A 24,633-nucleotide genomic window follows, 5' to 3' on the forward strand; every position below is an offset into this window, starting at 1 on the left:
TGTTGTGATTTTTAGATTTTTATCTTTTTTTTTATCAAATTTTAGATTTTTATCTTATTCTAATAATTTGGGGTCAATTATTTCATAGTAAATTAATTTTTTATTTTTTCACCAAAATTCATCATTTATTTTTGTCTATAAATAGGGTTCATTTGATTTGGACACAAAAAGAAAAACGACATTTCTCCCTCTAATTTTTCTATTTAGCATCAATTAAACTCTTATTTGTAGCTCTAAACATCTTTTTAGTGAAATGAGTCCCAACAATAACCCTTTTAACACCAAAAATTCTACTAATAACCCTTTCAACTACCAAAATCCCCAGGGACGGATCCAAGAATTTTAGTAAGTGGGGTCAAAATTATAACGTAAAAAAATATAAGTTGTTATTTATATAATTTTAGCATTTTCTTATACAAAATTACTTATTTTGGTTTATTAGTCAATACTCTTAAGATACTCATTAGTATTATAAATTAGTCTTATTAATTTTACATTTGTTATAGTGTAATAAATTGACTATATAAAAATGATAATACCAGATTTATGGTGTCACATTGCATAAATAATACTAGTATTAACTAAAAATATAATAGGCAAGTGAGTTCGGCTGACCCCACTGCCCCCACATTAAATCCGTCCCTGAAAATCCCAACAACTATATTTAAAATGAATCTTTCAACCAACGAGTTCTCCGAAATATACCAAATTATGGATTTCCTCCAAATTTCATCATGCTGTCATCTAATTCAAATTATCGTCCACATTATGGATCAACGATGCCTTATTCATCTCAAACACCTCCTTATTATCCTTCTACTCCAATGCGGAATGAAAATATTTTGAATGTTGGACAGTTCTGAATGTTCTGAATGTTGGCTCTTGGTGGCATGAACGGTGGTCATGAAGCCACTCCAAATGCAAAGGATTCAACTCCTGCTCGCCGAAAAAGCCCCAATTGGACCACTGATCAAAATTTGGTTCTAATTAGTGGGTGGATTAAATATGGAACATACAGTGTTGTTGGGAGAAATAAAAAAAAGTGATTCATATTGGGGTAAAATTGCTGATTATTGTAATGATCATTCCTCATTTGATCCTCTCCGTGATTGAGTTGCGTGCAGAAATCATTACAACTACATGAATAAAATACTTAATAAATGGACTAACGCTTATGATAACGCTGTGCGTATGCAACAAGTGGGTGGTCGGAGAATGATGTATTGGCAAAAACGCATGAATTATATTCAAGTGGTAAAGAGTGGACATTTCAATTTAATGTCGGAATGGCTCACTGTCATGATCAACCACGTTATGATAGTCAAGTAGGAGAAAATACTGGCTCTAGAGGTAGTGCATTTAAGAGAGCCCACGAGAGTGATGCAAGTGATCCCAACTCCATAGGATCTAGTGCTCTCCCAATGGGGAGGGATGCAACTAAAAAAAAGGGTAAAAAGAAAGGCAATGGCGCAGCCTTGGAATCAGTCAATGAAGAGTGGAACGAATTCAAACAATATAAGGAGAAAGAGTTGGAACGATTGGACAAAATAGCCATGAGGCAAGAGGATGCTAACCAATTGTTGAAACAAAGTATTGAGGCTAAGAAGATGATGTTTATGAAGCTAAATTCAAAGGAGCATCTCGATGACCGGAGCAAAGAGCTGTTGGAAAAATTGGGTCGCGATCTGTTTGGAAATTAAATGTTATCAAGTCATTGTTTGTATTATGTCACTTTGTGTCTTATCTACTATTTAACTTCATTTGTTTTAAATGATGTATTGTCAAGTCCTTGTTTGTATTTTGTCAATTTGTGTTTTATCTACTAGTTAACTTCATTGCTTTAAATGATGTATTGTCAAGTCCTTGTTTGTATTTTATCACTTTATATCTTATCTATTATTCAACACATACATTGTAGTATTTGTTTGGAGTCCGTTCATTTCATTCACTCAGTCTGATTTGACTCTCATCATGAGGTCATGTATCACATTGCATAATATGATTGTTGAGGATGAACAAGATACATATGCTCAATGTTGGACAAATTATGATCAATATGAGGCAAGTGGGTCTAGTACACCGGAGCCATTTTCGATCGAGGTGCTACCTGCATTTGCGAATCATGTGCGTGCTAGATCTGTGATGCGTGATTCAAATGTACATCACGAATTACAAGCAGATATAGTCAAACACATATGAGCAAAGTTCAGCATGTTTCATGATTAAATAGATTGTTTGCGAGTTGAGTATATTGTATTAATTAAGTTATGTGTGTTGTGTGCTTAGTGTATTGTATTGCATTTTAAGTTTTTTGTAATTTTATTTGTTTTAATAATGATTATCCCTATATCTCGTCTTTATTACTTGCAAGAAAAAAAATTAAGAATATAAAATAAAAAAATTCAAATACATTATTAAATTAGAAAAAAGTTAATTATTTAACTCTTAATTATTTTAATTTAATTTCAAAAAAATTGAAAAATTGAAAGAAGAGAGAGCAATAAATAGTTAAGGGTATGTTTTCAAAAAAAAATAAAAAATAGTTAAGAGTATAATAAAAAAAATAGCATTAAATACTTCATTGGTAATATAAAGCGACATATATTGTGGTACAAATTCCCCCCGCCCCCCCCCAAATGACATATATTGTGGTATGAGGGAATATTGAGATTTGAATCCTCTCATTTTCCCATCTTTCTATGTATATCTTTTTTATTCATATGAAATTTATTGTAGATACAATCATGGGTAGAGAGGGGGACTGGCAATCCAAGGTGTCATGGTCCCCCTCAAGTTTCATAAATTCTTTTTTTTTTTTTTGTAACTCATTTCATTAATTAAAACAAGCATCAGACCATACAATAGAAGCAGTAGGTTCTGGGATTTCCCCAACCAACTTTTTAACCCAATTCTCTTAACTATGTCTACAAGACTATGAGCAGCAGCATTTTTTGCTCTTGAAATATAAGCTATACTAATATTAGTCGTAGATGACATTAAAACCAAGCAGTCTAAAATAACATGATCTATTTCAACCAAGTTTAGTCTTTCCTGTATACACTTCACAACTACCACAGCATCAAGCTCAATGATCAAATTTTCATACCTCAGCTCCTTTGCTATATTAAGACACGATCTCAGACCTGTTGTTTCAGTCAATGTTGGAGAGATTTGGACATTCTCAGATTTTGTAGCAGCATAAAGAACTAAAGGAGAAGAGAACCACATGAGTTGGGTTATTGGACAATGCATAAATAAGTGCTAGCTCTTGGCTATCTTTATCAGTTTCACATAGCGGACAATGTGGATCTAAACCAATTCCTTTTTGCTCTAGCTTGGCCCTTGTAGGAAGAATGAATTTTGCTAGACGTCACAAAAAGTTGTGTAAAAAATTGGACTTAATCACGATATTCATAATAATAAACAACATATTAATTTATGTAATTAAATAAATATGAATGATAATAAAATAAAATAGAGATTATAGAACTTATCTATGATTGTTGTATATCGTTGTCGGCACTACTGCGAAAGTAAACAACCACCGAGTCTCAAATAGGGAGAATAATAAACCATGAAATAATACCTGAGGCGTGCTGATCGCACTGTCCTTAAGGATTTATCCGCCTCATAAGCGTAAATCCCCAGGATTCAACAAGTCCTTCCCGAATATGAATCATATCCGATGTGACAGAACTAGCATGACATTATTAGACACCGGTGATGTAACCAGGAAGATAACACTCAATTTTCTCATAAAGAGGAAAATAATTTCTCTAATCTAGGTCACATATAAAAACAAAAGAGGAGAGGATAATTATTTGTTAAAACCCGTGAGTATACCTTCCTTCAATTCCACACACTTTTCGTAAGCCACGGTTATATATATATACCATCACTTAAGGTTACCAAAAAAACATTTTTATCAATTAAATAATTAATCCTATTAAGTAGGAATAATCGGGTAAGATAGTAACAGAAAAAACGTGTGTATTGACCAAGTAATTATAGCCACATTTAACAAATCATTATTAATAATAATAATGATAATTATATAATATTAAAATAACTTTAAAATAAATTATTATATCAAAATATCCAACAATCCCCACAATTTATTTTAAATTATAAAAGAATACTCAAAAATCATTTCCTGGATTAACATCATTGATGTAATGCATTAAACTGGTGTAGCAAGCTATATGAACCAGCCCTAGAATGATAGACTTAACACACATAGGGATGGCAGAAAAACCCAAACCCGTGAGACCCACCCGAACTCAAACTCAAGTCAACGGGCAAAACCCGAATTGACTGGGTTTGGGTTTGGGTGACACCCGATAATATGGGTGTGGGTTTGGTATCACTCAAACTCACACCCGAAACATGTTAAAATTACCTAAATACTCCCATATATATATATATATATATATATATATATATATATATATATATATATATATATATAAGTGTAAAAGTAAAATTAATTTAATTTTAGTTTAGTTGTAATTTAATTTCTTGAAAGACTATTTTGTAATTTTAAATTCCCTTGTAATTTTAAACCTATGTTTTTGCTAAGTGATTGACAATATGTTTAAATTCCATTGTTTTTGCTTAAATTTACCTTGTTTTGCTTAAATTTGCAAAGTAGTACAAAATGCGTTGTGGGTTTGGGTTTGGGTGTAAAAAACCCGAACCCAATGGGTGTGGGCGTAGGTGTTGTTTTGCCACCGAACAACATTTGGGTTTAGATTTGGATTTGGGTGTTGATTTCGGGTGTGGGTTTGGTATCACTCAAACCCGCACCCATTGGCGCCCGTTGCCATCCCTAAACACACAGTGAAATTGGTGTAGCAAGCTATATGAACCAAAGTCACTTGGTGTGTGTTAGCGGTCTACCACCCACATTACACCCCACAATTCTTGCTGTTGACGCTGTGGTGCGCGAATAGGCCGTGCGCGTGCCTGGATTCTTTCATGAGTGCTCTAGAGATTTCGCCAAGATCTCATGCAAGCGGCCCCACTTGACACTCAAATAGGTGATTTCATCAAGTGTATGCTGCAAATCATACACCACCCATAAGGGAAATTCATTAAAAGCTTTATAGTAAGCTTAACCTCTCAATAATGCAGTGTCTAACACTTTCTCACTCACACCATAGGAAAAGGACTTAGTCAAAAATTAATTAACTAATTTTTGGTGCTAGCAGATCTAACAAGTAACTTGTTCTTACCCATATGAACCTTATTCATGGGATCTTCAATCACAAAGGTGGGGTTCCTATCACTTGTTGATTTCAAATGGCTAAAGTCCAATTCCCCTCGATGTGTCACAAAATTATTTCTTCCCAGGGGCTTTGTTTAGTAGCTACATTTTACACAAATTATGAAAACATAATTCTTTCACCAATATAATAAGACGTCTCTAAGTCGTTTAATCTCATAAGTTTATCCAAGTATATAATAACTTGTTCTCCGCGATAAAACTTTACATATTTGCTTAGATAATTAAGCAACAACATTCTCACTTAGAACAATTAAATTCACTTATTAATTTATTCTCATCAGCTCTTATCTAATTAACATCATTGTATTAATTTAATACAATGGCTCATCCACTATAAACAGCATATCACATATTGTCGAATCGACATTTATAATATAATTCATCAAGTCTGCTTAGATAAATTCTAAGCGACAACATCTCCACAAAAGGGGAAAATTAAATCTATGATTAGATTTATAAATCAGGTCTACTTGAAAGCTAGTTTTCAAGCGATAACACCCCCACATTTGATAACATAGGTGAATTTTATTCAGGTCTACTTATAAATTGTCCTTATTGAGATATATTTTCTCATAAGCAAATTTCACTAAACATCATTGTAATATATACAATGGATAATCCACAATTTCTCTAAACATCATTGTATTATTTTAATACAATGGATAATCTCAATATACCATATTATAGTTTATGGTATCTCAAAAATATTTCATGATCACAATCATGTTCAAGTTTACTTGGAATATTTCTAAGCGACAATTTTTCTATCACGTAGTATATAGGTATCTCTATAAATTTCTCAATAAAATATCTCCTCAATTTACTTCGAGCACTGCTTTTAATTTTTTCCAGTATACTCATAAAAAACCAATGTCATTTCACATAATCCTCAATGAATATGAGTAAATAATTATAACATGAACTAACCAACTCATTGAGTACGTTTCTCTATGATGCCAACAAAATTAGTATCTTCGTATAGTTCGTACTATGATAATCATTTATCCGATGAAAATTCATCAACAGTGGCACAAATAATCTCAGAAAATCACGAGTCAAAGATCTATATCTCATTACAAATATATGAAAAGCTAGTAGTAGTTAGAGCTGGCAAAGGGGTCGGCCCGGTCCAGCCCGACCCGGCCTGAGGGGGCCCGTTCATATAAAGGGCCTGGCCCGTCCTGGCCCGTTAACTTCGTGGCCCAGCCCGCCTAGCCCGGCCCAATAAGTAAAAGCCTATATGGCCCGATGGACCGGCCCACTAATTTTCAGTTTTTTTTTTGAAAAAAAAAAACAGATTCTAGTACTAAATTTATTTTATATCTAAATATCCCTATATTTTCTCACATAATCTCCCAAACAATAATATCATCCTCTTTATCCTCATCAAACAAACAAACAAATCTCTAACAAATAATCTCATCATAATCCAAAAAGTTTTTTGTCATATTATTATTATTATTATTATTATTAGCGGCCAGTGTCAGTTTGTGTGATCCACATTTTCTATTTTGCCTTATGTTTTGGTGAGTTTGTTAATAAAAGATTTTTACAGCTAAAAAAAAAGACGCGTCTTATGTTATGGTGAGTTTGTTAATAAAAGTTTTTTGCTGCCCAAAAAAAAAATTAAGGGTATTGTTGTTATTATGAAAAGTTCACACCAAATTTTTTTGTATCCTCTTTATACATAGGTATTGATTTCCACCTCGTATCTCAGTATTTTATATCTACTTCTAATATAATCAAATTAATTACTACCAAAGTTACTAATTTATCCTTAGTAGTTTTAACTATATTCCAAGTTTTATATCCTTCATTGTAATTTCACAACAAAAAAATATAGAAAGAATATAAGATAAATACAATAAAAACATGATATGCTTAGAAATATGAATAAAACAGATTATAGATAGGAACAAAACACAAATAATAACAATAAAACGATAATTTGTTTTAAAAAAAATAATAAAACGACAAAACTAATAAAAAAGATTATATATAATTTATGCGTAAAAATAGGATCAAAATATAACAATAAAAAAATTATAGAATTTTTTAAAATATTTTTTAAATTTTTTAAGGGGCCGGCCCAGAAGCCCGTGGGCCGGCCCATGACGGCCCATGAAAAAGCCTGGCCCGATAAGGTCTGGCCCAATAAGGCCCGGCCCGCTAAGGTCTGGCCCGATAGGCCTAATAGGCCGGCCCAATAGCCCGACCCATTTTGACAGCTCTAGTAGTAGTAAACATACCTCACTTGCATGCTCAAACCAGTTAAAGAAAAATTTCACTTTTCAATGCCACAAAATAAACAAGCTAATAAACCTTTATTATAGCATATAAACTTCACATCACAAATTTATATGTCCACTGTTTTGTTAAAATTATTCACTGAAGATAAAACTTACCTCTCATTAACCAAAACCATAGTTCTCAATTTTAATTTCAGGTCTCATATTCATTAAAATTAAAATAAAATTCAGGTCTCATGTCCAAAATTATAGGAATCTGAAAATAGCAAAACTGGATTTGCACTTTATGATATTTAAGTATCTATAAAATAGCAGAAACAGTTGCGGCACAAAAACACATGATTCAAAGGGTATTTCAATACAAAGATATTATATTTAGTTAACATACCCGTAGTGAATGTAAAATTAGAGCAGCCAATGAATTTGACTATGTACCATACAGATTCTCCATAATCCCATGATGCTGTGATGGCTATCGAAGTTGCTCTAAATGCAAATTGCCACCATTAAATTTCTTATGATGGAGTATTCCTTGGTGCAACTTAGGACGAGTGAAATTATTCCTCAAAAGTGAAACACGACACTTGCAATTTTGACAGAAAACTTCGTAGGCACAATTGACGGTCACACTGACACTGTAGGTTAACCAAACCAATTCGCCGAGACTAATTCAAAATCAAGGCACAACATAATTCATTGATAAATCCTTAAGATTGTTGTAAAAAATTGGACTTAATCACAATATTCATAATAATAAACAACATATTAATTTATGTAATTAAACAAATATGAATGATAATAAAATAAAATAGAGATTATAGAACTTATCTATGATTGTTGTATATCGTTGTCGGCACTACCGCGAAAGTAAACAACCACCGAGTCTCAAATAGGGAGAATAGTAAACCATGAAATAATACCTGGGGCGTGCTGATCGCACTGTCTTAAGGATTTATCCGCCTCATAAGCGTAAATCCCTAGGATTCAACAGGTCCTTCCCGAATATGAATCATATCCGAGGTGACAGAACTAGCAAGACATTATTAGACACCGGTGATGTAACCAGGAAGATAACACTCAATTTTCTCATAAAGAGGAAAATAATTTCTCTAATCTAGGTCACATATAAAATCAAAAGAGGAGAGGATAATTATTTGTTAAAACCCGTGAGTATACCTTCCTTCAACTCCACACACTTTTCGTAAGCCACGGTTATATATATATATATATATATATATATATATATTGTTGGCGCGGATGGCTGGTAAACAAATAACCGGAGGCGTGTAATCACTGAACTAAGGAATTATCCGCAAATATTGCGCAACTCCCCCAGAATACAACCGGTTCTTCTCGGTGATAAACTTACCGAGGCTATCAAGACACGAGAATATTAACAAGGTTGGTAACTCAGGAACTTATTAGAAAATACTTTGTTTTGAGGATTAGATATATGAAACACAATGAATTTAGGGATGTATTCATCTCTTAGTACTTTCTTCTCTGTTTTTTTATATAAAGCATACATATATATTGATCAAGTTATAAAGCATTCTTTTCATGTAATTAAAACAAATCAATTCTTTTTTAATTAGTATTTTCAAAACGGTTATCAAAATAAATAGGCTAATTAGTTGCTATAAAATAGGAACATGTGATGTGAATAGGTTTAAGGTTCCACTAAAAAATGGTATTTATTATACATGATGCAACGTACCAAAACTAATAAGATGTATATATATCTCCTATTTAATAGGTTAAATGCCTTATCAAATAAGTAATTAAAATAATTCCCAAGTCAAATTAAATTAATAAATTATAAAAATAAATAACTTTTGAAATATCTCAAATATCCAACAATCCCCCACATATTTCAAAAGTTTTTCAACTAAATAATAACTTAAAATTGTTTCGAAAACATTGCCTGAGTTACTTTTGAGTGTGATGCATCAAACTGGTGTAGCAAGCTATATGAACCAGTGCTAGGATGATAAACTTAACACACAGTGAAATTGGTGTAGCAAGCTATATGAACCAAAGACACTTGACGTGTGTTAGCGGTTTACCACCCGCATCACACCCCCACAATTCTCGTGTTACGCGGTGTTGCGCATTTAGGCCTTGCGCATGTCTGGTTTTCATGAGTGCTCTAGAGACCCGCCACGGTCTCATGCAAGCGGCCCCACTTGACACTCATATAGGTGATTCCATCAAGTGTATGCTACAACCATACACCACCCATAAGGGCTTATGGTGATCATTAAAAGCCTTTAAAGCTTACCCCTCAAATTTATTTTTAATTTAGCACTTCTCATAGCCATTATCATAACACATAGGAAATGGACAAAATTTTAGTGCTAACATAACTAACAAGTAACTTGTTTTTACCCATATGAACCTTCTTCATGGGATCTCCAATCACAAAGGTTGGGTTCCCATTACTTGTCGTTTTCGGGTGGCATATCCATTCCTATCAATTTTCTTCCCAGGGGTTAAGTCAACGGATCCGATCAATTCACTAATATTGACTAAGACGTCTCAAAGTCAATTTATCTCACAATTTCTTGAGTCTATAAAGTAAACTCGATTTTCACAATAAGTTTATACAAGTCTACTTAGATGGCTACTAAGCGACAACTTATTCATCAATAAAATAAATCTACTTATAGATTTATCTCATTGGCCCATATCCAATCATCATAAATTTATTATACAAGTCTACTTAGAATACTTTCTAAGCGACACCCCCACATTAGATAAATGTGACTTCATTTGTGGATTTATTATACAAGCTTACTTGAATAATTTTCAAGTGATAACACTCTCACAATAGAGAAATAAATCTCAAATATATATCTTAACTCAAACAAATCTCATGATACATCATTGTATTGTTCTAATACACATTGTATCTACCAATCTGTTATGGTATATCTCGTATATTTTTACTCAAGTAGCATTAGGACCATAAGGGATACTCAATATTCTAACTCCATGATAATTAAACTTCCTAAAATTTTCTCAACATACTATATTTATGATAGAATTATAAATGTCACACATCCTTGTAAGTTTGCGCTACAATTCATACTTGATCCTCTTATGCTTCACATCAGCTTAGATGTTTCATTTTCCTTTACATAAGTGTTAGTATCATAACATATAGTCAATAAAACTATATCACAAACAAAATGCACAGGTAAAGAAAATTTCAGTGCAACCCGAATCAAATATCATAAACTCAATGCATATACCAAATGATTTTCAAATATAAGTATTCATGTTTTCACAATTTTAATCAATACCGATATGCTTATGCCATCAAAATAAATCCAATATAAAATGGCGTTGGACTATACATGACGATCTTCAAATTACCATGAGTCTCCTAACAACTCAAATTAAATAAACTAATTTGATTCATACCAAAACAATTATTTAGTTCATCTTATCATGCTCAAACAGAGTCTATATTATTGCCCTATGAAGCATATAAATTAACTCATACACGATTAATAAATATCTCTTTATTCTACACATTTAAAATTTATATCACTTCAAATTTATTCGACCAAGACTAGAATCATAAGCATGATAGTCAAAAGTTTCTAAATAATAGTTTATCAAATTATCAAAACACAGAAATACACCAAGCATCAACAATAATTACTACTCAAATTTAGCAACCATAAAAATTAGTTATCAACCATATTTCAAAATAAAATATTTACTGTAATCAAAGTGTAATATACCACTTAATAAACTATACACTTTCTCACGCAAAATATGCATATACCAATGAGATTATAGGTCATTTTCAAATACAAAGAAACCATTTATTTTAAATAATCAAACTCTGCCTAGTATAATTTATAGTCTCATTCTGATTAAACAAAAACTAATTCACAGCACTATACATATGAAAACCATAGTTCCTGAATTTTTTTTTTTTTTTTTTTTTTCCCTCATTCACAACAAAAATTTTCGAGAGAAAATTAACACGTCTTAAAAAAAAAATTAATCATAAGGATAAACATAGTATTCTCATCCCAAAACCGAGTAAAGTTTATCATTTTCAATTGTACCACATAATAATAATCACTATATTTCTAAGGCAAATTCAACACAATCAAAATTCAAAACATTTACTTGCCAGGTTTAAGCTTAGAACATGTACCTGTTCCCTTGTGGTTGATTTCAAGGGGAGTAATAATATTACCTTACAATTGTACATGCTCTGGTTCCTATCGTAGGCAAAGAGGGCAAATCCCCACATTTTGACGTCAACCAAAATAGAGAGAAAATAAAACCAACACCATCGGAGTGAGTTAAATGCAAAACTGGAGGCCATCAACCTCAACCTTATTGTCATTGTCCTAACCATATCCAGCCGTAATTCCTTAGATTGTTGGCGCGGATGGCTGGTAAACAAATAACCGGAGGCGTGTAATCACTGAACTAAGGAATTATCCGCAAATATTGCGCAACTCCCCCAGAATACAACCGGTTCTTCTCGGTGATAAACTTACCGAGGCTATCAAGACACGAGAATATTAACAAGGTTGGTAACTCAGGAACTTATTAGAAAATACTTTGTTTTGAGGATTAGATATATGAAACACAATGAATTTAGGGATGTATTCATCTCTTAGTACTTTCTTCTCTGTTTTTTTATATAAAGCATACATATATATTGATCAAGTTATAAAGCATTCTTTTCATGTAATTAAAACAAATCAATTCTTTTTTAATTAGTATTTTCAAAACGGTTATCAAAATAAATAGGCTAATTAGTTGCTATAAAATAGGAACATGTGATGTGAATAGGTTTAAGGTTCCACTAAAAAATGGTATTTATTATACATGATGCAACGTACCAAAACTAATAAGATGTATATATATCTCCTATTTAATAGGTTAAATGCCTTATCAAATAAGTAATTAAAATAATTCCCAAGTCAAATTAAATTAATAAATTATAAAAATAAATAACTTTTGAAATATCTCAAATATCCAACATATATATATATATATATATATATATATATATATATATATATATATATATATATATATATATATATATATATATATATATATATATACCATCACTTAAGGTTACCAAAAAAACATTTTTATCAATTAAATAATTAATCCTATTAAGTATGAATAATTGGGTAAGATAGTAACAGAAAAAACGTGTGTATTGACCAAGTAATTATAGCCACATTTAACAAATCATTATTATTAATAATAATGATAATTATATAATATTAAAATAACTTTAAAATAAATTATTATATCAAAATATCCAACAAAAAGTTCTTGACACAGTTCGGGATTTGAGTGCACCAAATAGCTTTCCAAATGCCTTGGTTCTGAGAGTTTGAAGGTTCCGGGACAGGCCTGCTCTTTTCTTCCCTCTGGATATGATATGCCGATCTAACAGAATATTGCCCATTTCTCTCCCAATGCCAGACAAGTTTGTCATTCGGTAAGCGCCAAGAAATTGGAATACTCAAGATATGTTGGGCTTCATACCTGTTGAAAATGTTGTTCACTAGTTCTCTTTTCCATGATCTTGTGTTATCATCAATTAATTCACACACTTTAGTATCAGCCGGAACCGGAAGGATATGGACCCGGCTAACAACTTTGAAAATACTAAATAATTTCATTCAAGAGTTACATACTCAATAGTTTTATGGCACTATAATTGGTTAATTACTAAGTAATTTTTGCATGAAAATAATACTAAGTTAGGAGAGGTGTATGATATGCGTGTTGGCTACTACTAACTAGACCGATGTGATAAAATATGAGATTTAAGTAGAAAGAGTGACATGTTGGCAAGGAGCCTAACAGATTGCTAAAGGTAAAGAAAAAACGAGGGAGAATATATAACTGACAAGACCCCAGAGAACTAGGTACTAGTCCTTGTTTATAACTTCGTGTATATGTTTCTGTACTTGAGAACTGTTGTTACTCTCTAATAGGTCCTTCTTTCTGACGATAAATCGTGCAGATAATTTTATTCTATACTTTCTGGGGCAACTCTTGAATATTAATTGTTTTTGTTATAATATTTAGTCTTGTTACATAACGTTTATGTCATTGATTCTTTTATGCTGTAAAAACAACATGCGCAAGCCCAAATATAATAAACTAACTAGTTCAATAATTCCAACCATAAAATACCATAAACTAACTAGTTCTATAATCTCTATTTAAAATATTGAAATTCATACAAACCAATTTTCCCTCTGCCAATTAACTACTAAATGTGTATTATAGAGACTATTACATATCACTGCTTGAGAAGCATTCATGCAAAAATGAAGCCCAAAAAATGGAATCTGGCAGAGGATAAAAGCTATGCGACCTCACCCTTTATGGGAGGAAAAATACCTTTGACATCAAAGGAATATGGTTGAGACTGAAATGAAAGAAATCAGCTAAAATGTTTGATTAGCAGCAACCTCTCATATACTCACTCATAACAATGCCTTTTAAATTAGCTATTGCAATGTAATATTGTTAGAGATAAAACTTTGCTCTCTTCACACGGAGGATGACGGAGCCAAGAAGTAAAGAGAATCCAGAGAAGGGTTAGTTCACATGAGTGGATAAATAGTGGCTGCAATCTATTGTCCACAAAATATCAAGTTGGCACATTCTCCACTGTCCGTGGAAACTCAAACTTGGTCAAGAGCTCAGAGGCAACCTTGTCAAATGGGACAAAGTTGAGATGATTTCTGTTTCCATTCAACACAATATTTGACAGACGTGTTACTTCCTGATCTACCACTTTTTTTTCGAGAATTTCAGTCCAAAACTCATCATCCTCATTGAGGTTAGGTGATTTTAATATATGCAATACTTTTTCCAGTGATGCAACATTCCTACCAGCACCACAGCCCATAGCTGTTGCAGCACCTACTGCATTTGCAATTGCTAATGTATTAACCATTGGCAAATTATGTATAAAACCATATGCAATAGCAGCAACGAAACTGTCTCCACACCCAACAGAGTCAACAATGTTCACCTGATGATATATTTATAAATCCAATTAGTTTGTACTCAAGAGTTATCACAAAAATTTAATGTTTGTCAAAAAAAAAAACTCACATAAATTTAGTAGACATTATTGCGAGAGAGACAAACATAATACTTTGAACACAGAAAAAGCAACACGTTATATATGGAGCATATCAGACTGGCACTTGATAATTCCTTTAATATTAGGATGTTGGAAATGCAAGGTAAACTCATACAAATAAAAAGAAATTTCAGTATGAGAAACCATGTCCAATGTTCAGAAGGCCATTATGTTTTCAAATACAGTCCTTCATAAAATGTGGCTGTAGCTTTAACTGCTTACTTTTCATTAATTTGCCCTAAACTGGAATCTCACCTTTAAGCCAAGAACATATGAAATTCTTAATACAAAGTATGTCAGAGCAAAGTTAAGCAGAGTGGCAGTATAAATTGAAAAAACCACTGTTCCAAAATTGCAAAAATTCGATGGAAGCAATTGAGAGTTGAGAATGAGCAGTTACCTTGAACGCAGGTGCACACACTATACTTGATGCAGTTATTAGAATTGAACCTTTAAGACCCATTTTTACAATCACCCACTTTGTGCGGATCCCTCTTTTAAGCAACTCTTGCCCAGCTAGTATGGGATCTCCTATGCCAGTTAACGATTCAGCCTGTTGTGCAAATCAATAACATCAGAGATGTTATTAAATTGAAAAGTATTATATAAAACCAACTACAAATTATAAATATAAAAAACGGAAGCACTTTTAATTTGTATGACATAACTGTTTTATACAACACTTTCAATTGTATGGCAAGGATTAGATTCAGCATTTTATCAAAAATAATGCAAAGCAGAAACAAATTTTACCAAAACTATGGAGAACAACAATGTATCAAATATGGATTGGAGAACTTTGATATAGCATGAGTTGCGACAGGGATACAAAGTAGAGGAGAGGTAGTTAGGGCAACATTTTTATTATTTTCAACATAAACAAGATAGGACTGTTTATCATTTGTTGAATATGCTGTCAAAAAGTTAGTTGGTCAAAACGCTAATGGCATATTAATACATCCATCATCAGAAACAAGAAAATACAATCTGAATTTTTACATCAGGACTGACTTTAGAAATCCACTGGGTTCCAACATGTGGCACGGGCAAAATAGAACACCTATAACGTGATACACAACCTAGGAGAAAAGGGAGTAGCAACAGAGGATTGGGGATCTGTGTGAGCATGCATAAAGGTGTGTGATCAGCTTGTACAGATTAGCATTGTAAGAAACTGCTTATGAATTTGGCAGACATATTACCATATTATGAATAACGAGTCCATTAGACTTTATGCTGTTGACTGACAATGCATAAGTACATACAACAAACATAATAACTTGGATAAACAAACAAAATATGTTCAATTGTCCATACTTGAGAGGAATGGCAAAAACACGGCATACGGTTAAGTAGATTCTTATAAACAGAGAACATATAAATTTGAAGTCCATAACGGTAGAACATCAAACGAAGACAAATAGACATTGATTACTGGCCATGCATTTAAAGCAAATTGCAAATAGAAATATGTTGTTCAATGAGAGATAGAAAGAAAATTTTCATAGTTTATAAAACAAAGAAAAGAGAACTTAAACAACAGCAAATCACAAATAGAAGAGGACAAGCTTAAAGCAGAAAATTATCAGCAATCACAATCCTATTAAGGATAGAAGCAATATGAGGATAGTTATAAGTGAAAACCTCGTCAGATGTTAGAAGAAGAACATCACTCATCCTCAGAAACTGGTTAAGAGCTCTCTGTTCTTCCGGGGTCCCAGTTGAGAGAGTCTTTCCACGTGGTCCCGGATCAAAGAAGATTGATGTGCCACCTTCAACAGCACAGTCCACTACTGAGAGTAGTAAACCAGGAGAGAAATCATCAAATCCATATCCATTACAAAACAAAACCTTTGAATTTTTAATAGCTAATTTTGCTTCTCTGGACAATTTGTTCAGCCAATTAAATGCAGGGTCCTTGCTAAAATCAGCTCGACTAGTAGGAAAAAAACTGAATTAGGTCATCATATACCAAAAAAATGAGAAGAAAAAAAGGGGCACCATGATAGTGACAAATCAAAATAAAAGAAATGATTTTTACCTACAAAAACCATGTCTTTGTGAAGGATCAACGAGAACCCAGCATAGAAGTGTTTCATAAGAGGCACTGGATCTGCTGACAGTATCATCATTAGTAGACATCTCAACCATACCAATGCCCTCATCACGAAGCACATCTAACAGAAAGTTCCCATAGATTTCACTACCCACATGACCAATTGATACACAGTCAAGCCCTAGCCTAGAAGCTGCTATAGCCATATTGCAGTTCCCACCAGCTTCCCAGTGTTTCTACACCAAAAAACACAAGATACAAGACAATAAAACCATTTGTAGCGTATAAATATGATAGTAAGTAAGAGCACAGAAAAGTGGGATGAATGATAGTCAGCACTGTACTGTTTGGTTTAAGAAAACATTTTCTGCCTTCATCATATATTTTCCCTCTTATGAGTAAATCAACAATTATAGTCCTTGAAATTGTAAGAAACTGTCAATTTAGTCCTTTGAATTGAAAACTTCATTCCATTTAGTCACTTTTCCAAATTTAGCACCATAATTTAAAAAATTTATGCTTGTCTTGAAATAAAAAAAAAGACTATTCAAGTCAATCAATATGTAGGTCCTTCATCGATTTCGATAACTAAAGAAATATTTTGATTGAAAGACCAAGTTGATTAATATTCTTCAACTTAAGGGATTAGTTTGCTATTTCGTAAATTTGAGAACTAAATTGTCCGACCATTACAATTTCAATCCCAGAAACCCTGATTTACTCCCCTTTTAATTACAAAACTGTTACATTTCAATTTATTTTTTTGTGAAAAAAGCAAATAATATTAATGAGAGTAAAAGGAGTATGCAACTAACTAACCAAACGGACAAATAGAGCAATACATTATCAAATCTGAATATTATTGAACCAAGAAAGAACACTACTTGAGGCAAAAATAAACTCCAAGTTAAAACTTTGATTGATTCCATGGAATGAATAGAAAAGATAGAATATAGAAAAGCTTACCTTGGAAGGCGGAGAAGAAGCCAAACGTTCCATGAAAGCTTTACGTTGTTGGAGGGAAGGAGGTGGCAATTGCGGGACATTGAGAACAATATCAACACAGAGATTACCCAAAGTGGCAACATCAACGTGTTTGGATCCAACGCTCCTCAGCTTAGAATCGGGCGGTGATGAAGATGAAACAGCGACACCAAGACCTTTACAGGAGAGACTGAGAGAGAGAATTGGATAGGATTGGGATTGGAATTTGGTTTTGGTTTTGGATTGGAAGGAATAGACATGATGATGGTGGTGATGATTGAGGTAGAAAGGGGATGGAGAATTTAGGGATTTGGTGGATGGAACTGAGAGGAGAGGCATTCGACTACTTTTGAGGCGGAATGTTGCGGTTGCAGTGAGTGAGTGAGTGAATCAACGAGATATTGTTTTCACCAAACAAACAAACAAGCAGAAGGAAGGAAGGAAGGGAAGAGATAACTACAGTAATCAACTAATAATAATCAATCATCAAACCAAATAAGCATGGAATAATGGAGAATAATAAATAAATTAAGGAAATAATGTGTGAATTTAAACGTGTGATAATATTTCAAAAAAAAAAAACAAATGAAGAAATGTTAATCAATGATATAAGTAACAATTGAGGAAAAAAATTGAGAATATTCTTTCTCGGAATTATGTACTGGAAAAGTGGATTGGAATGACATCTCATTTTATTATTTACCAAGTGGATTAGTGAATGTCAAACCCTAAGACATTAAAGATACCTAGAAGACAGCGAAGACGAGATTTCCGTAAACGTAATTTCGAACCATTTTCTTCCTTTTTTTATTTGAATTCTGATTTTTCTCTGTAATTCCCAACTACGAAACTGAATCAAACATAATCAATGAACGAGAGAAGAGATTAACGAAGATTACAAAGAGAAATTTAATATCTGTGGGCGATACAATGAGATAAGTGGTCGTTCTTTCTCTCTTTCTTGAAATCTTTGAACGTAAATTGAAGGGAATTAACCATAGTTTTAAAACCCGGTCCGGTGATCGACCCGGTCGAAGCTCTGGGTCACTGGGTTACTAGTTGGACCGCATGACTGTTTACCCAGTATTTATTTAAAAATAATATAATTATACTAAAATATTTGATCAAATATAAAAATTCATATGCTCAAAAACTTCTCATTCTATTTATATTTTTACTAACATATATATTGGATCATACTTTCTAATATATATATATATATATAGGGTTTAGGGTTTATATATATATATATATATATATATATATATATATATATATATATATATATATATATATATATATATATATATATATATTGTTTTAAATTAACTATTTTTCAAAATGAAATATATAATAAGTATGAAAAAACTTAACAATGTCTTTTTTATTAATTAATAGGTATTTGTAAAAAAAAAAAAAAAACTTAACAATGTCTTTTTTTGGTGATTTTTTATGTTTCCTAAATGATAGTAATTATATATTAATTAGATGTAACATAATCATAATAACTCAACTGGCCAAGTGGTAAGTGTTTCTTTGTTTTATCAAAAGGTCTTGTGTTCAACACCTGCTGGCCACATTTTGAGTTTTTTGAAATAATTATTCAACACCTGCCGTCCGGTCCGGTTCAGTATGGGTTTCTCCGGTTCGCGGTTCAACCAGAGATCCGGCCGGTCACTCCGGTTTTCAGAGGGCCAAATGCAAAACCGGTCCTGCACCTGGATCAGACTGTGTACACTGCCGGTTCCCGGCCGGACCGGTCCGACCGGCCGGTCCGGTCCGGTTTTTAAAACATTGGAATTAACCCTAAACGAAAACACGCGGTGGTTAATGAAGAAGGGGAAAAGTAACCCTAGAGCACACACGACACAAGACGGAGATCAAAGAAGGTAACGAAGTCGTTTTAATCAACAAGTGCAATAGGAAAAAGGAAAGATGAGTTTGGTTAACAATTGGAAAATGAGCGAAGGGAATGGAATGGAATGGAATAAGCTATATGAAGTGGAAGAAATAGTCACAAGAAAGGGGGGTTTGAATTGTGACCCTAAAAAATAATCCTTCCCTAGAAATGATGATGGCCATTCTAATGACCACAGTCAGTTATGTAATCAGTCGGATTTTGGTACGGATTTTAGCATCTATTGGAATCGACGTAGATCATCTCAAGGTATTCATTATTCTTCTGTTTCTATATATTCTATTTATATTATTGTGGATATTATATTGTGTATATAGATAAAACAGAATTCTCGGTCTTTGTTCATAGTCTATGAAATAGCCATATGGCTATTTCATAGACGTAGTTAGGTAAAATTTTATGTTATTTTGTAAAGTAATAAAGAACAGAATGATCTCAGAAGGATCTGGTTAGCAGTAAAACAAATTCAAAGTGAATTGTGTGCTTAGTGTTTGCTCGAAATAAAAGATGAGGGAAGAGAGAATCAACACACAACAATTATACTGGTTCACCCCCTAATAGTATGAGTTACGTCCAGTCCCTCACGCTCCATGAGTATCCACTATAATCTTGAGATACTAGTAATCTCAAATTACAAACCTCCTTGATCTAAACCAAGATCAATAACCTTAAGCCCTACAAGCTTAATATCTACCTCAGTCCTACAAACTAAGGTGTCACTCAATCAATAGTTACATATTGACTTGAGCCAATCTTTCTTTTACAATAAGTTGTTCGAATCACAAGCTTTCAAATGAAGAGAAAATCAAGTTGAGAAGCTAATAGAAGAATACACTCAGTTCACTCAATGATATACTGATCCAAGTATGTGATGTTAGAGAGCTGGAGTGAGAGTGGAAGAGTTTGATGACTTGGTCGAAAAAGACAAGTGTAGATGTTGAAATTTGTAGTTGAAACTCTTGAGATATTTGCTTGTTGAAAAACTCAAAGGTTAATTTGAGAAGCAAATCAAAACACTCAATATACTCAGAAGTACTGATGAGAATGGAGAGCTTGAGTATGAGTGATGAAAGAAGAGCTTGGTACCTTGTACGAAAAAGACAAGTATAGAATGAATGTTGTAGTGTGAGCTCTCAAGTCTTCAAAGCACCCAAGTTTGCTATTTATAGATGTTGTTTGTCCTTTGTTTTGTGGTCTCCAAGTAAGTTTGAGTGGAGCACAAGACTAGTCGTTAGTCCTTTAAAAGCCACATCAAAATATTATTCAAATAATATTTGATGAGAGAGAAGATGCTTCATGAGAATGTTCTTAGAATGATGATGTCATGAGGAGCGTGAGTTTGAGCATCTTTGAGCTGTATAAACTTGTTCTCCAAGAACAAGCACTGTTGAAGCCTTGGAAGATCAATTACAACAGCTGGATACAACTGGAGAGAATCTTTCGATCAAGAGCAAAAAGTCTGCTTGATTCTGGAACGTTCTTAGATCGTTCTCCCACAGTATTTTCTGATTCGTGGCCTAGATCAAATAGAGAGGTATGCTTTGCTTGTTTTGATTTCGCGGGCCTCAAGATATTCATGATGATCATATGATGATAGCCGGTCTTCTTATCCTTTTACTATTCATGTGTACTTGCAAAAGTACAAGTAGCTTTCCATTGTAGATCAAGAACATAGTAGAATATATTTTATGAAGTCCTTTGAGAAGTACCATTTCAAACTTGTTGTCTCCTTTTCATTGGACCAGAAATGTCTTCAAATAATCTATGAATAGAGCATGTGAACTTGAGAAATAAATTGTCAAAGACATGTTCATGTTTATTCCTTAAACATGACCAAATAGGAAGCTTTCTTTTGCTATCATTTAATCCTTGCCTTAAATGACTTATATCCTATAGAGATTCTCTTCAATGAAGTCCTTTGCAAAAGTGTTTATTTGTCTCTTGTTCAGATGATATCAATTAAGTGCTTATTGTTGATGTATAGCTTTGCACGTGAGAAAAAGTGCAGACTGGAGAATGTTCTCTAATCATTCTCATAAACTTGCAGTTTTCAACAATTTCAAGTAGAGTGATATATAATGAATGAGCTTTAGTTCCTGTCTATATTAATCACTCAAGAGCACTTGTTAGATCACAATAAGTACTTGTGTTGAAGTACTAACCTGGAAGAGTTTATTCCTTGAACTGAAGAATGTTCTCGGATCATGCTTGAAACAGTATTCAACACTTTTCTTAAGGAGTGGGACATATAATCTTGTTGCTGCAAAACTTCTCATAATTCCTTTTGATGTTTTCACACAGTTGTATGTTCATTGAGTATCTTTGAGATTCTTCAGTAAAGGTGTGAGTGTACTCATAATGAGAATGATTAAAACCTTTATGCCTTGTGCATAAGCTCCTTTGTAAAACTCATGGAAAATCATTCTCAAACATTGTCATCTTAAGAAGCTTTGGTAGGATGATACTTTGATGTTAATTGCAGTAGTAAATCCTCAAAGCATGTAGTACAAAACTCAATGTGAGTTTTGTCACACAACATCGATCCTTTTGTAGCTTGTAATCCTTTTGTAACATCTATCCATAGTATATTCTTTTGTAGCTTGTGATGCAGGTTTTTCCATTATGATTCTTCAACTGTGATCATCATAATCTTCCTTGAATATTTAATTCTCATTGTAAACCTTGTGATGAAGATGAAGACTATTAATCATGAAGATTACTTTCTTTGCTTGAACCTTAAATCAATCCTCGTATGATTCAAACAACAGTCTTTTAAAAAATCTTCTTGATGCTTGTGATACTACTATTGTGATCATCTGATGATACTCCAAATCTTTCACTGTTTGAGTATATAAATGCACTTGTTGATGTGAGTGGCTTCTAGCTCGTCCACTTTTGCTAATATCTATCTTTCAACAAAAACTCAAGTGCAAACATCAGTAGATCACCATTCATAAAACTAAACATTTATTCCATAAGGTTTGTTGTCATTAAAACACTAAAATGGATTTTGTCTCAACACTATAGAGAGTATATGGAAATTGAAGAGAATAGGGTTTTGTCGTGTGTGGGAGAGGAGAGAATAGAAAAAAGAATGCGTTTTTTGGATGTGTTTGTCTGAACGGGTGGAATGGTTCATTTTATTTAGTAAACAATGCTTCCCTTCTTTTTGTTTAGTAGGCACTAGACAAACACATTACTCATTTCTTCCTTTCTTTTCACTAAAAATAAAAAATAATGTTACTATTTATTTATTTAAATTACACCTAATATTAATATGGTAGTACATAAAATTGCTTCACCAGACCAATCTTTAGTTGATTTATTGTTGGTGATTGATGCTAAACTCGGTAGGAAGGACGGATCACGATTCGATCCCGCACAACTGCCATTGGGAGGAGACTGGAACCACTCTGACCCCTCCAAATTAGATTAATTTGGTGGTAAAAAATTAAATATTGCTTCACCAAACAAAAGAAAAACAAACTAAAATTGAATATCGATAAAAGTGAAAAGAATGGATTTGATAATAAATTTACAACATTTAAGTAATTAGCATAAAATCGTAAGATATTTGTAAATAAAGTGAAAAAATTAAAATGATGGAAATAGTTATGTCTTTTAATTTACAATTGTTGATGATCAAGACGATTGAAAAATAAAAAACATCGCATTGAAACAATTAAATTATTAAAAAATGCAAAAGAAAAATCTAATTTACGTAAAAATCACTTATTTAAATTTGTTTCTATTTAAAGAATGGTTGGGTATTATCACAGTCAAAATATTTTACCAAAAACAAGTAGGTCTAGTTCCTTGGATGCGAGTGCAGAGTTGTAGGTGCTGGAACTTCAAGGATTATTCGATGGTTTCTCTTTACAATATTCTGATCAGGATCATTGGCGATGTATACCGGATACCAATGGGTTATTTTCGATAAAATCCTTCTATTCTAGCTTATTAGCTTCACGGGAATCATAGCAGATTGAGTCTTTGGAAGAAACTAAGTTAGAAGCTGTTAAAAGGTTATGGAAAACGGATGTTCCTTCCAAAATCAATGTTTATGGATGGCGGTTATTGTTAAACAAACTTCCAACAAGGGCGGCTCTTAACCGTAGAGGTATTTTAAAGAATCCTTATGAATTACCGTGTGTTTTTTATTTTCAGCATGTTGAGGATTTCACACATCTTTTCTTTTATGCTCTTTTAGCAATGGGGTGTGGAGCAAGTCAAATGGATAGGAAAGTCACTACCACCGGATGTCGAAGGAATGCATCATTTTTTATGTTTTGGTGATTTGTTTAAAGTTAATGACAAAGGGCGGGTTCGTCAGTTGGCAACTTATTGAAATCTATGGAATTTTCGTAATCATATTATTTTCAAAGGCGGCTTTTCGGAAGCATAGGCGTTATTGGAAAATATCAAGTTTACTTCTTGGTGCAGTTTTGTAATTGTTTTGGTTATGAAGCTTGTAATCCGTTTTCTAGTTGGTGTTTAGATTATGTGTCATGTTTACAAAATACTTGAATTTTGTGTTCTTCATTGTAAGGGATTGAGTACCCCTTGTACTCCCTTATAATATATTTTGCTTATAAAAAAAATAATATAGAGCATTGGCCCTATGAAATAAAAAAGTAAATAGAAACAAATTTTGGAACTCAATTGGTTATTTAAAATGAGTCCCCCACACGCCACAATTTAATACTTCCTCCGTACCACAATATATGTCATTTTGGGGGGAAAATTTGTACCACAATATATGTCGTTTTATATTACCAATGAAACATTTAATGCTATTTTCTCTATTATATCCTTAACTATTTATTACTCTCTCTTCTTTCAATTCTTCAATTTATTTTTTCCATACAATAAATGAAGGATAATTTTGTAAATCAACTCATAATCTCTCTTTTCACAATATTAATTACATTCCTTAATATATGTAAAAGTGTAAAAACAATATATATTGTGGTACGA

The 24,633-nt window shown here is 32.7% G+C and overlaps 2 protein-coding genes across 2 annotated transcripts; one reads left to right on the forward strand and one right to left on the reverse strand.

Annotated features, from left to right (window-relative positions):
• Positions 1 to 903: 903 nt before the first annotated feature.
• On the forward strand, positions 904 to 1,700 carry LOC123894029. The gene is made up of 3 exons (XM_045943936.1): positions 904 to 946; positions 1,312 to 1,467; positions 1,528 to 1,700. Exons 1-3 carry the CDS (start codon positions 904 to 906, stop codon positions 1,698 to 1,700), a joined length of 372 nt encoding a protein of 123 aa, XP_045799892.1.
• Positions 1,701 to 13,731: 12,031 nt separating this feature from the next.
• LOC123898262 (fructokinase-1) lies at positions 13,732 to 18,400 on the reverse strand. The gene is made up of 5 exons (XM_045949176.1): positions 17,721 to 18,400; positions 16,740 to 16,990; positions 16,343 to 16,634; positions 15,099 to 15,251; positions 13,732 to 14,584 (listed from the first exon to the last, which is right to left on the reverse strand). Exons 1-5 carry the CDS (start codon positions 18,075 to 18,077, stop codon positions 14,198 to 14,200), a joined length of 1,440 nt encoding a protein of 479 aa, XP_045805132.1. The 5' UTR covers positions 18,078 to 18,400; the 3' UTR covers positions 13,732 to 14,197.
• Between the last annotated feature and the right edge of the window lie 6,233 nt (positions 18,401 to 24,633).

The sequence above is a fragment of the Trifolium pratense genome, linkage group LG1 (assembly GCF_020283565.1).
Source record: "Trifolium pratense cultivar HEN17-A07 linkage group LG1, ARS_RC_1.1, whole genome shotgun sequence".
Taxonomy (NCBI): Eukaryota; Viridiplantae; Streptophyta; class Magnoliopsida; order Fabales; family Fabaceae; genus Trifolium; species Trifolium pratense.

Bases quoted from the DNA above. Each gene is read 5' to 3' on its own strand.
- LOC123894029 (XM_045943936.1), top strand. From the start codon at position 904: ATGAAGCCACTCCAAATGCAAAGGATTCAACTCCTGCTCGCCG. The intron at 947-1,311 runs AAAAAGCCCCAA...ATGATCAACCAC, and splicing joins GATTCAACTCCTGCTCGCCG to GTTATGATAGTCAAGTAGGA. The intron at 1,468-1,527 runs GCGCAGCCTTGG...ATAAGGAGAAAG, and splicing joins GGGTAAAAAGAAAGGCAATG to AGTTGGAACGATTGGACAAA.
- LOC123898262 (XM_045949176.1), bottom strand. From the start codon at position 18,077: ATGCCTCTCCTCTCAGTTCCATCCACCAAATCCCTAAATTCTCCATCC. The intron at 16,635-16,739 runs GTAAAAATCATT...TTTTCCTACTAG, and splicing joins CAAAGACATGGTTTTTGTAG to TCGAGCTGATTTTAGCAAGG. The intron at 14,585-15,098 runs GTAACTGCTCAT...ATATATCATCAG, and splicing joins TGTGTGCACCTGCGTTCAAG to GTGAACATTGTTGACTCTGT.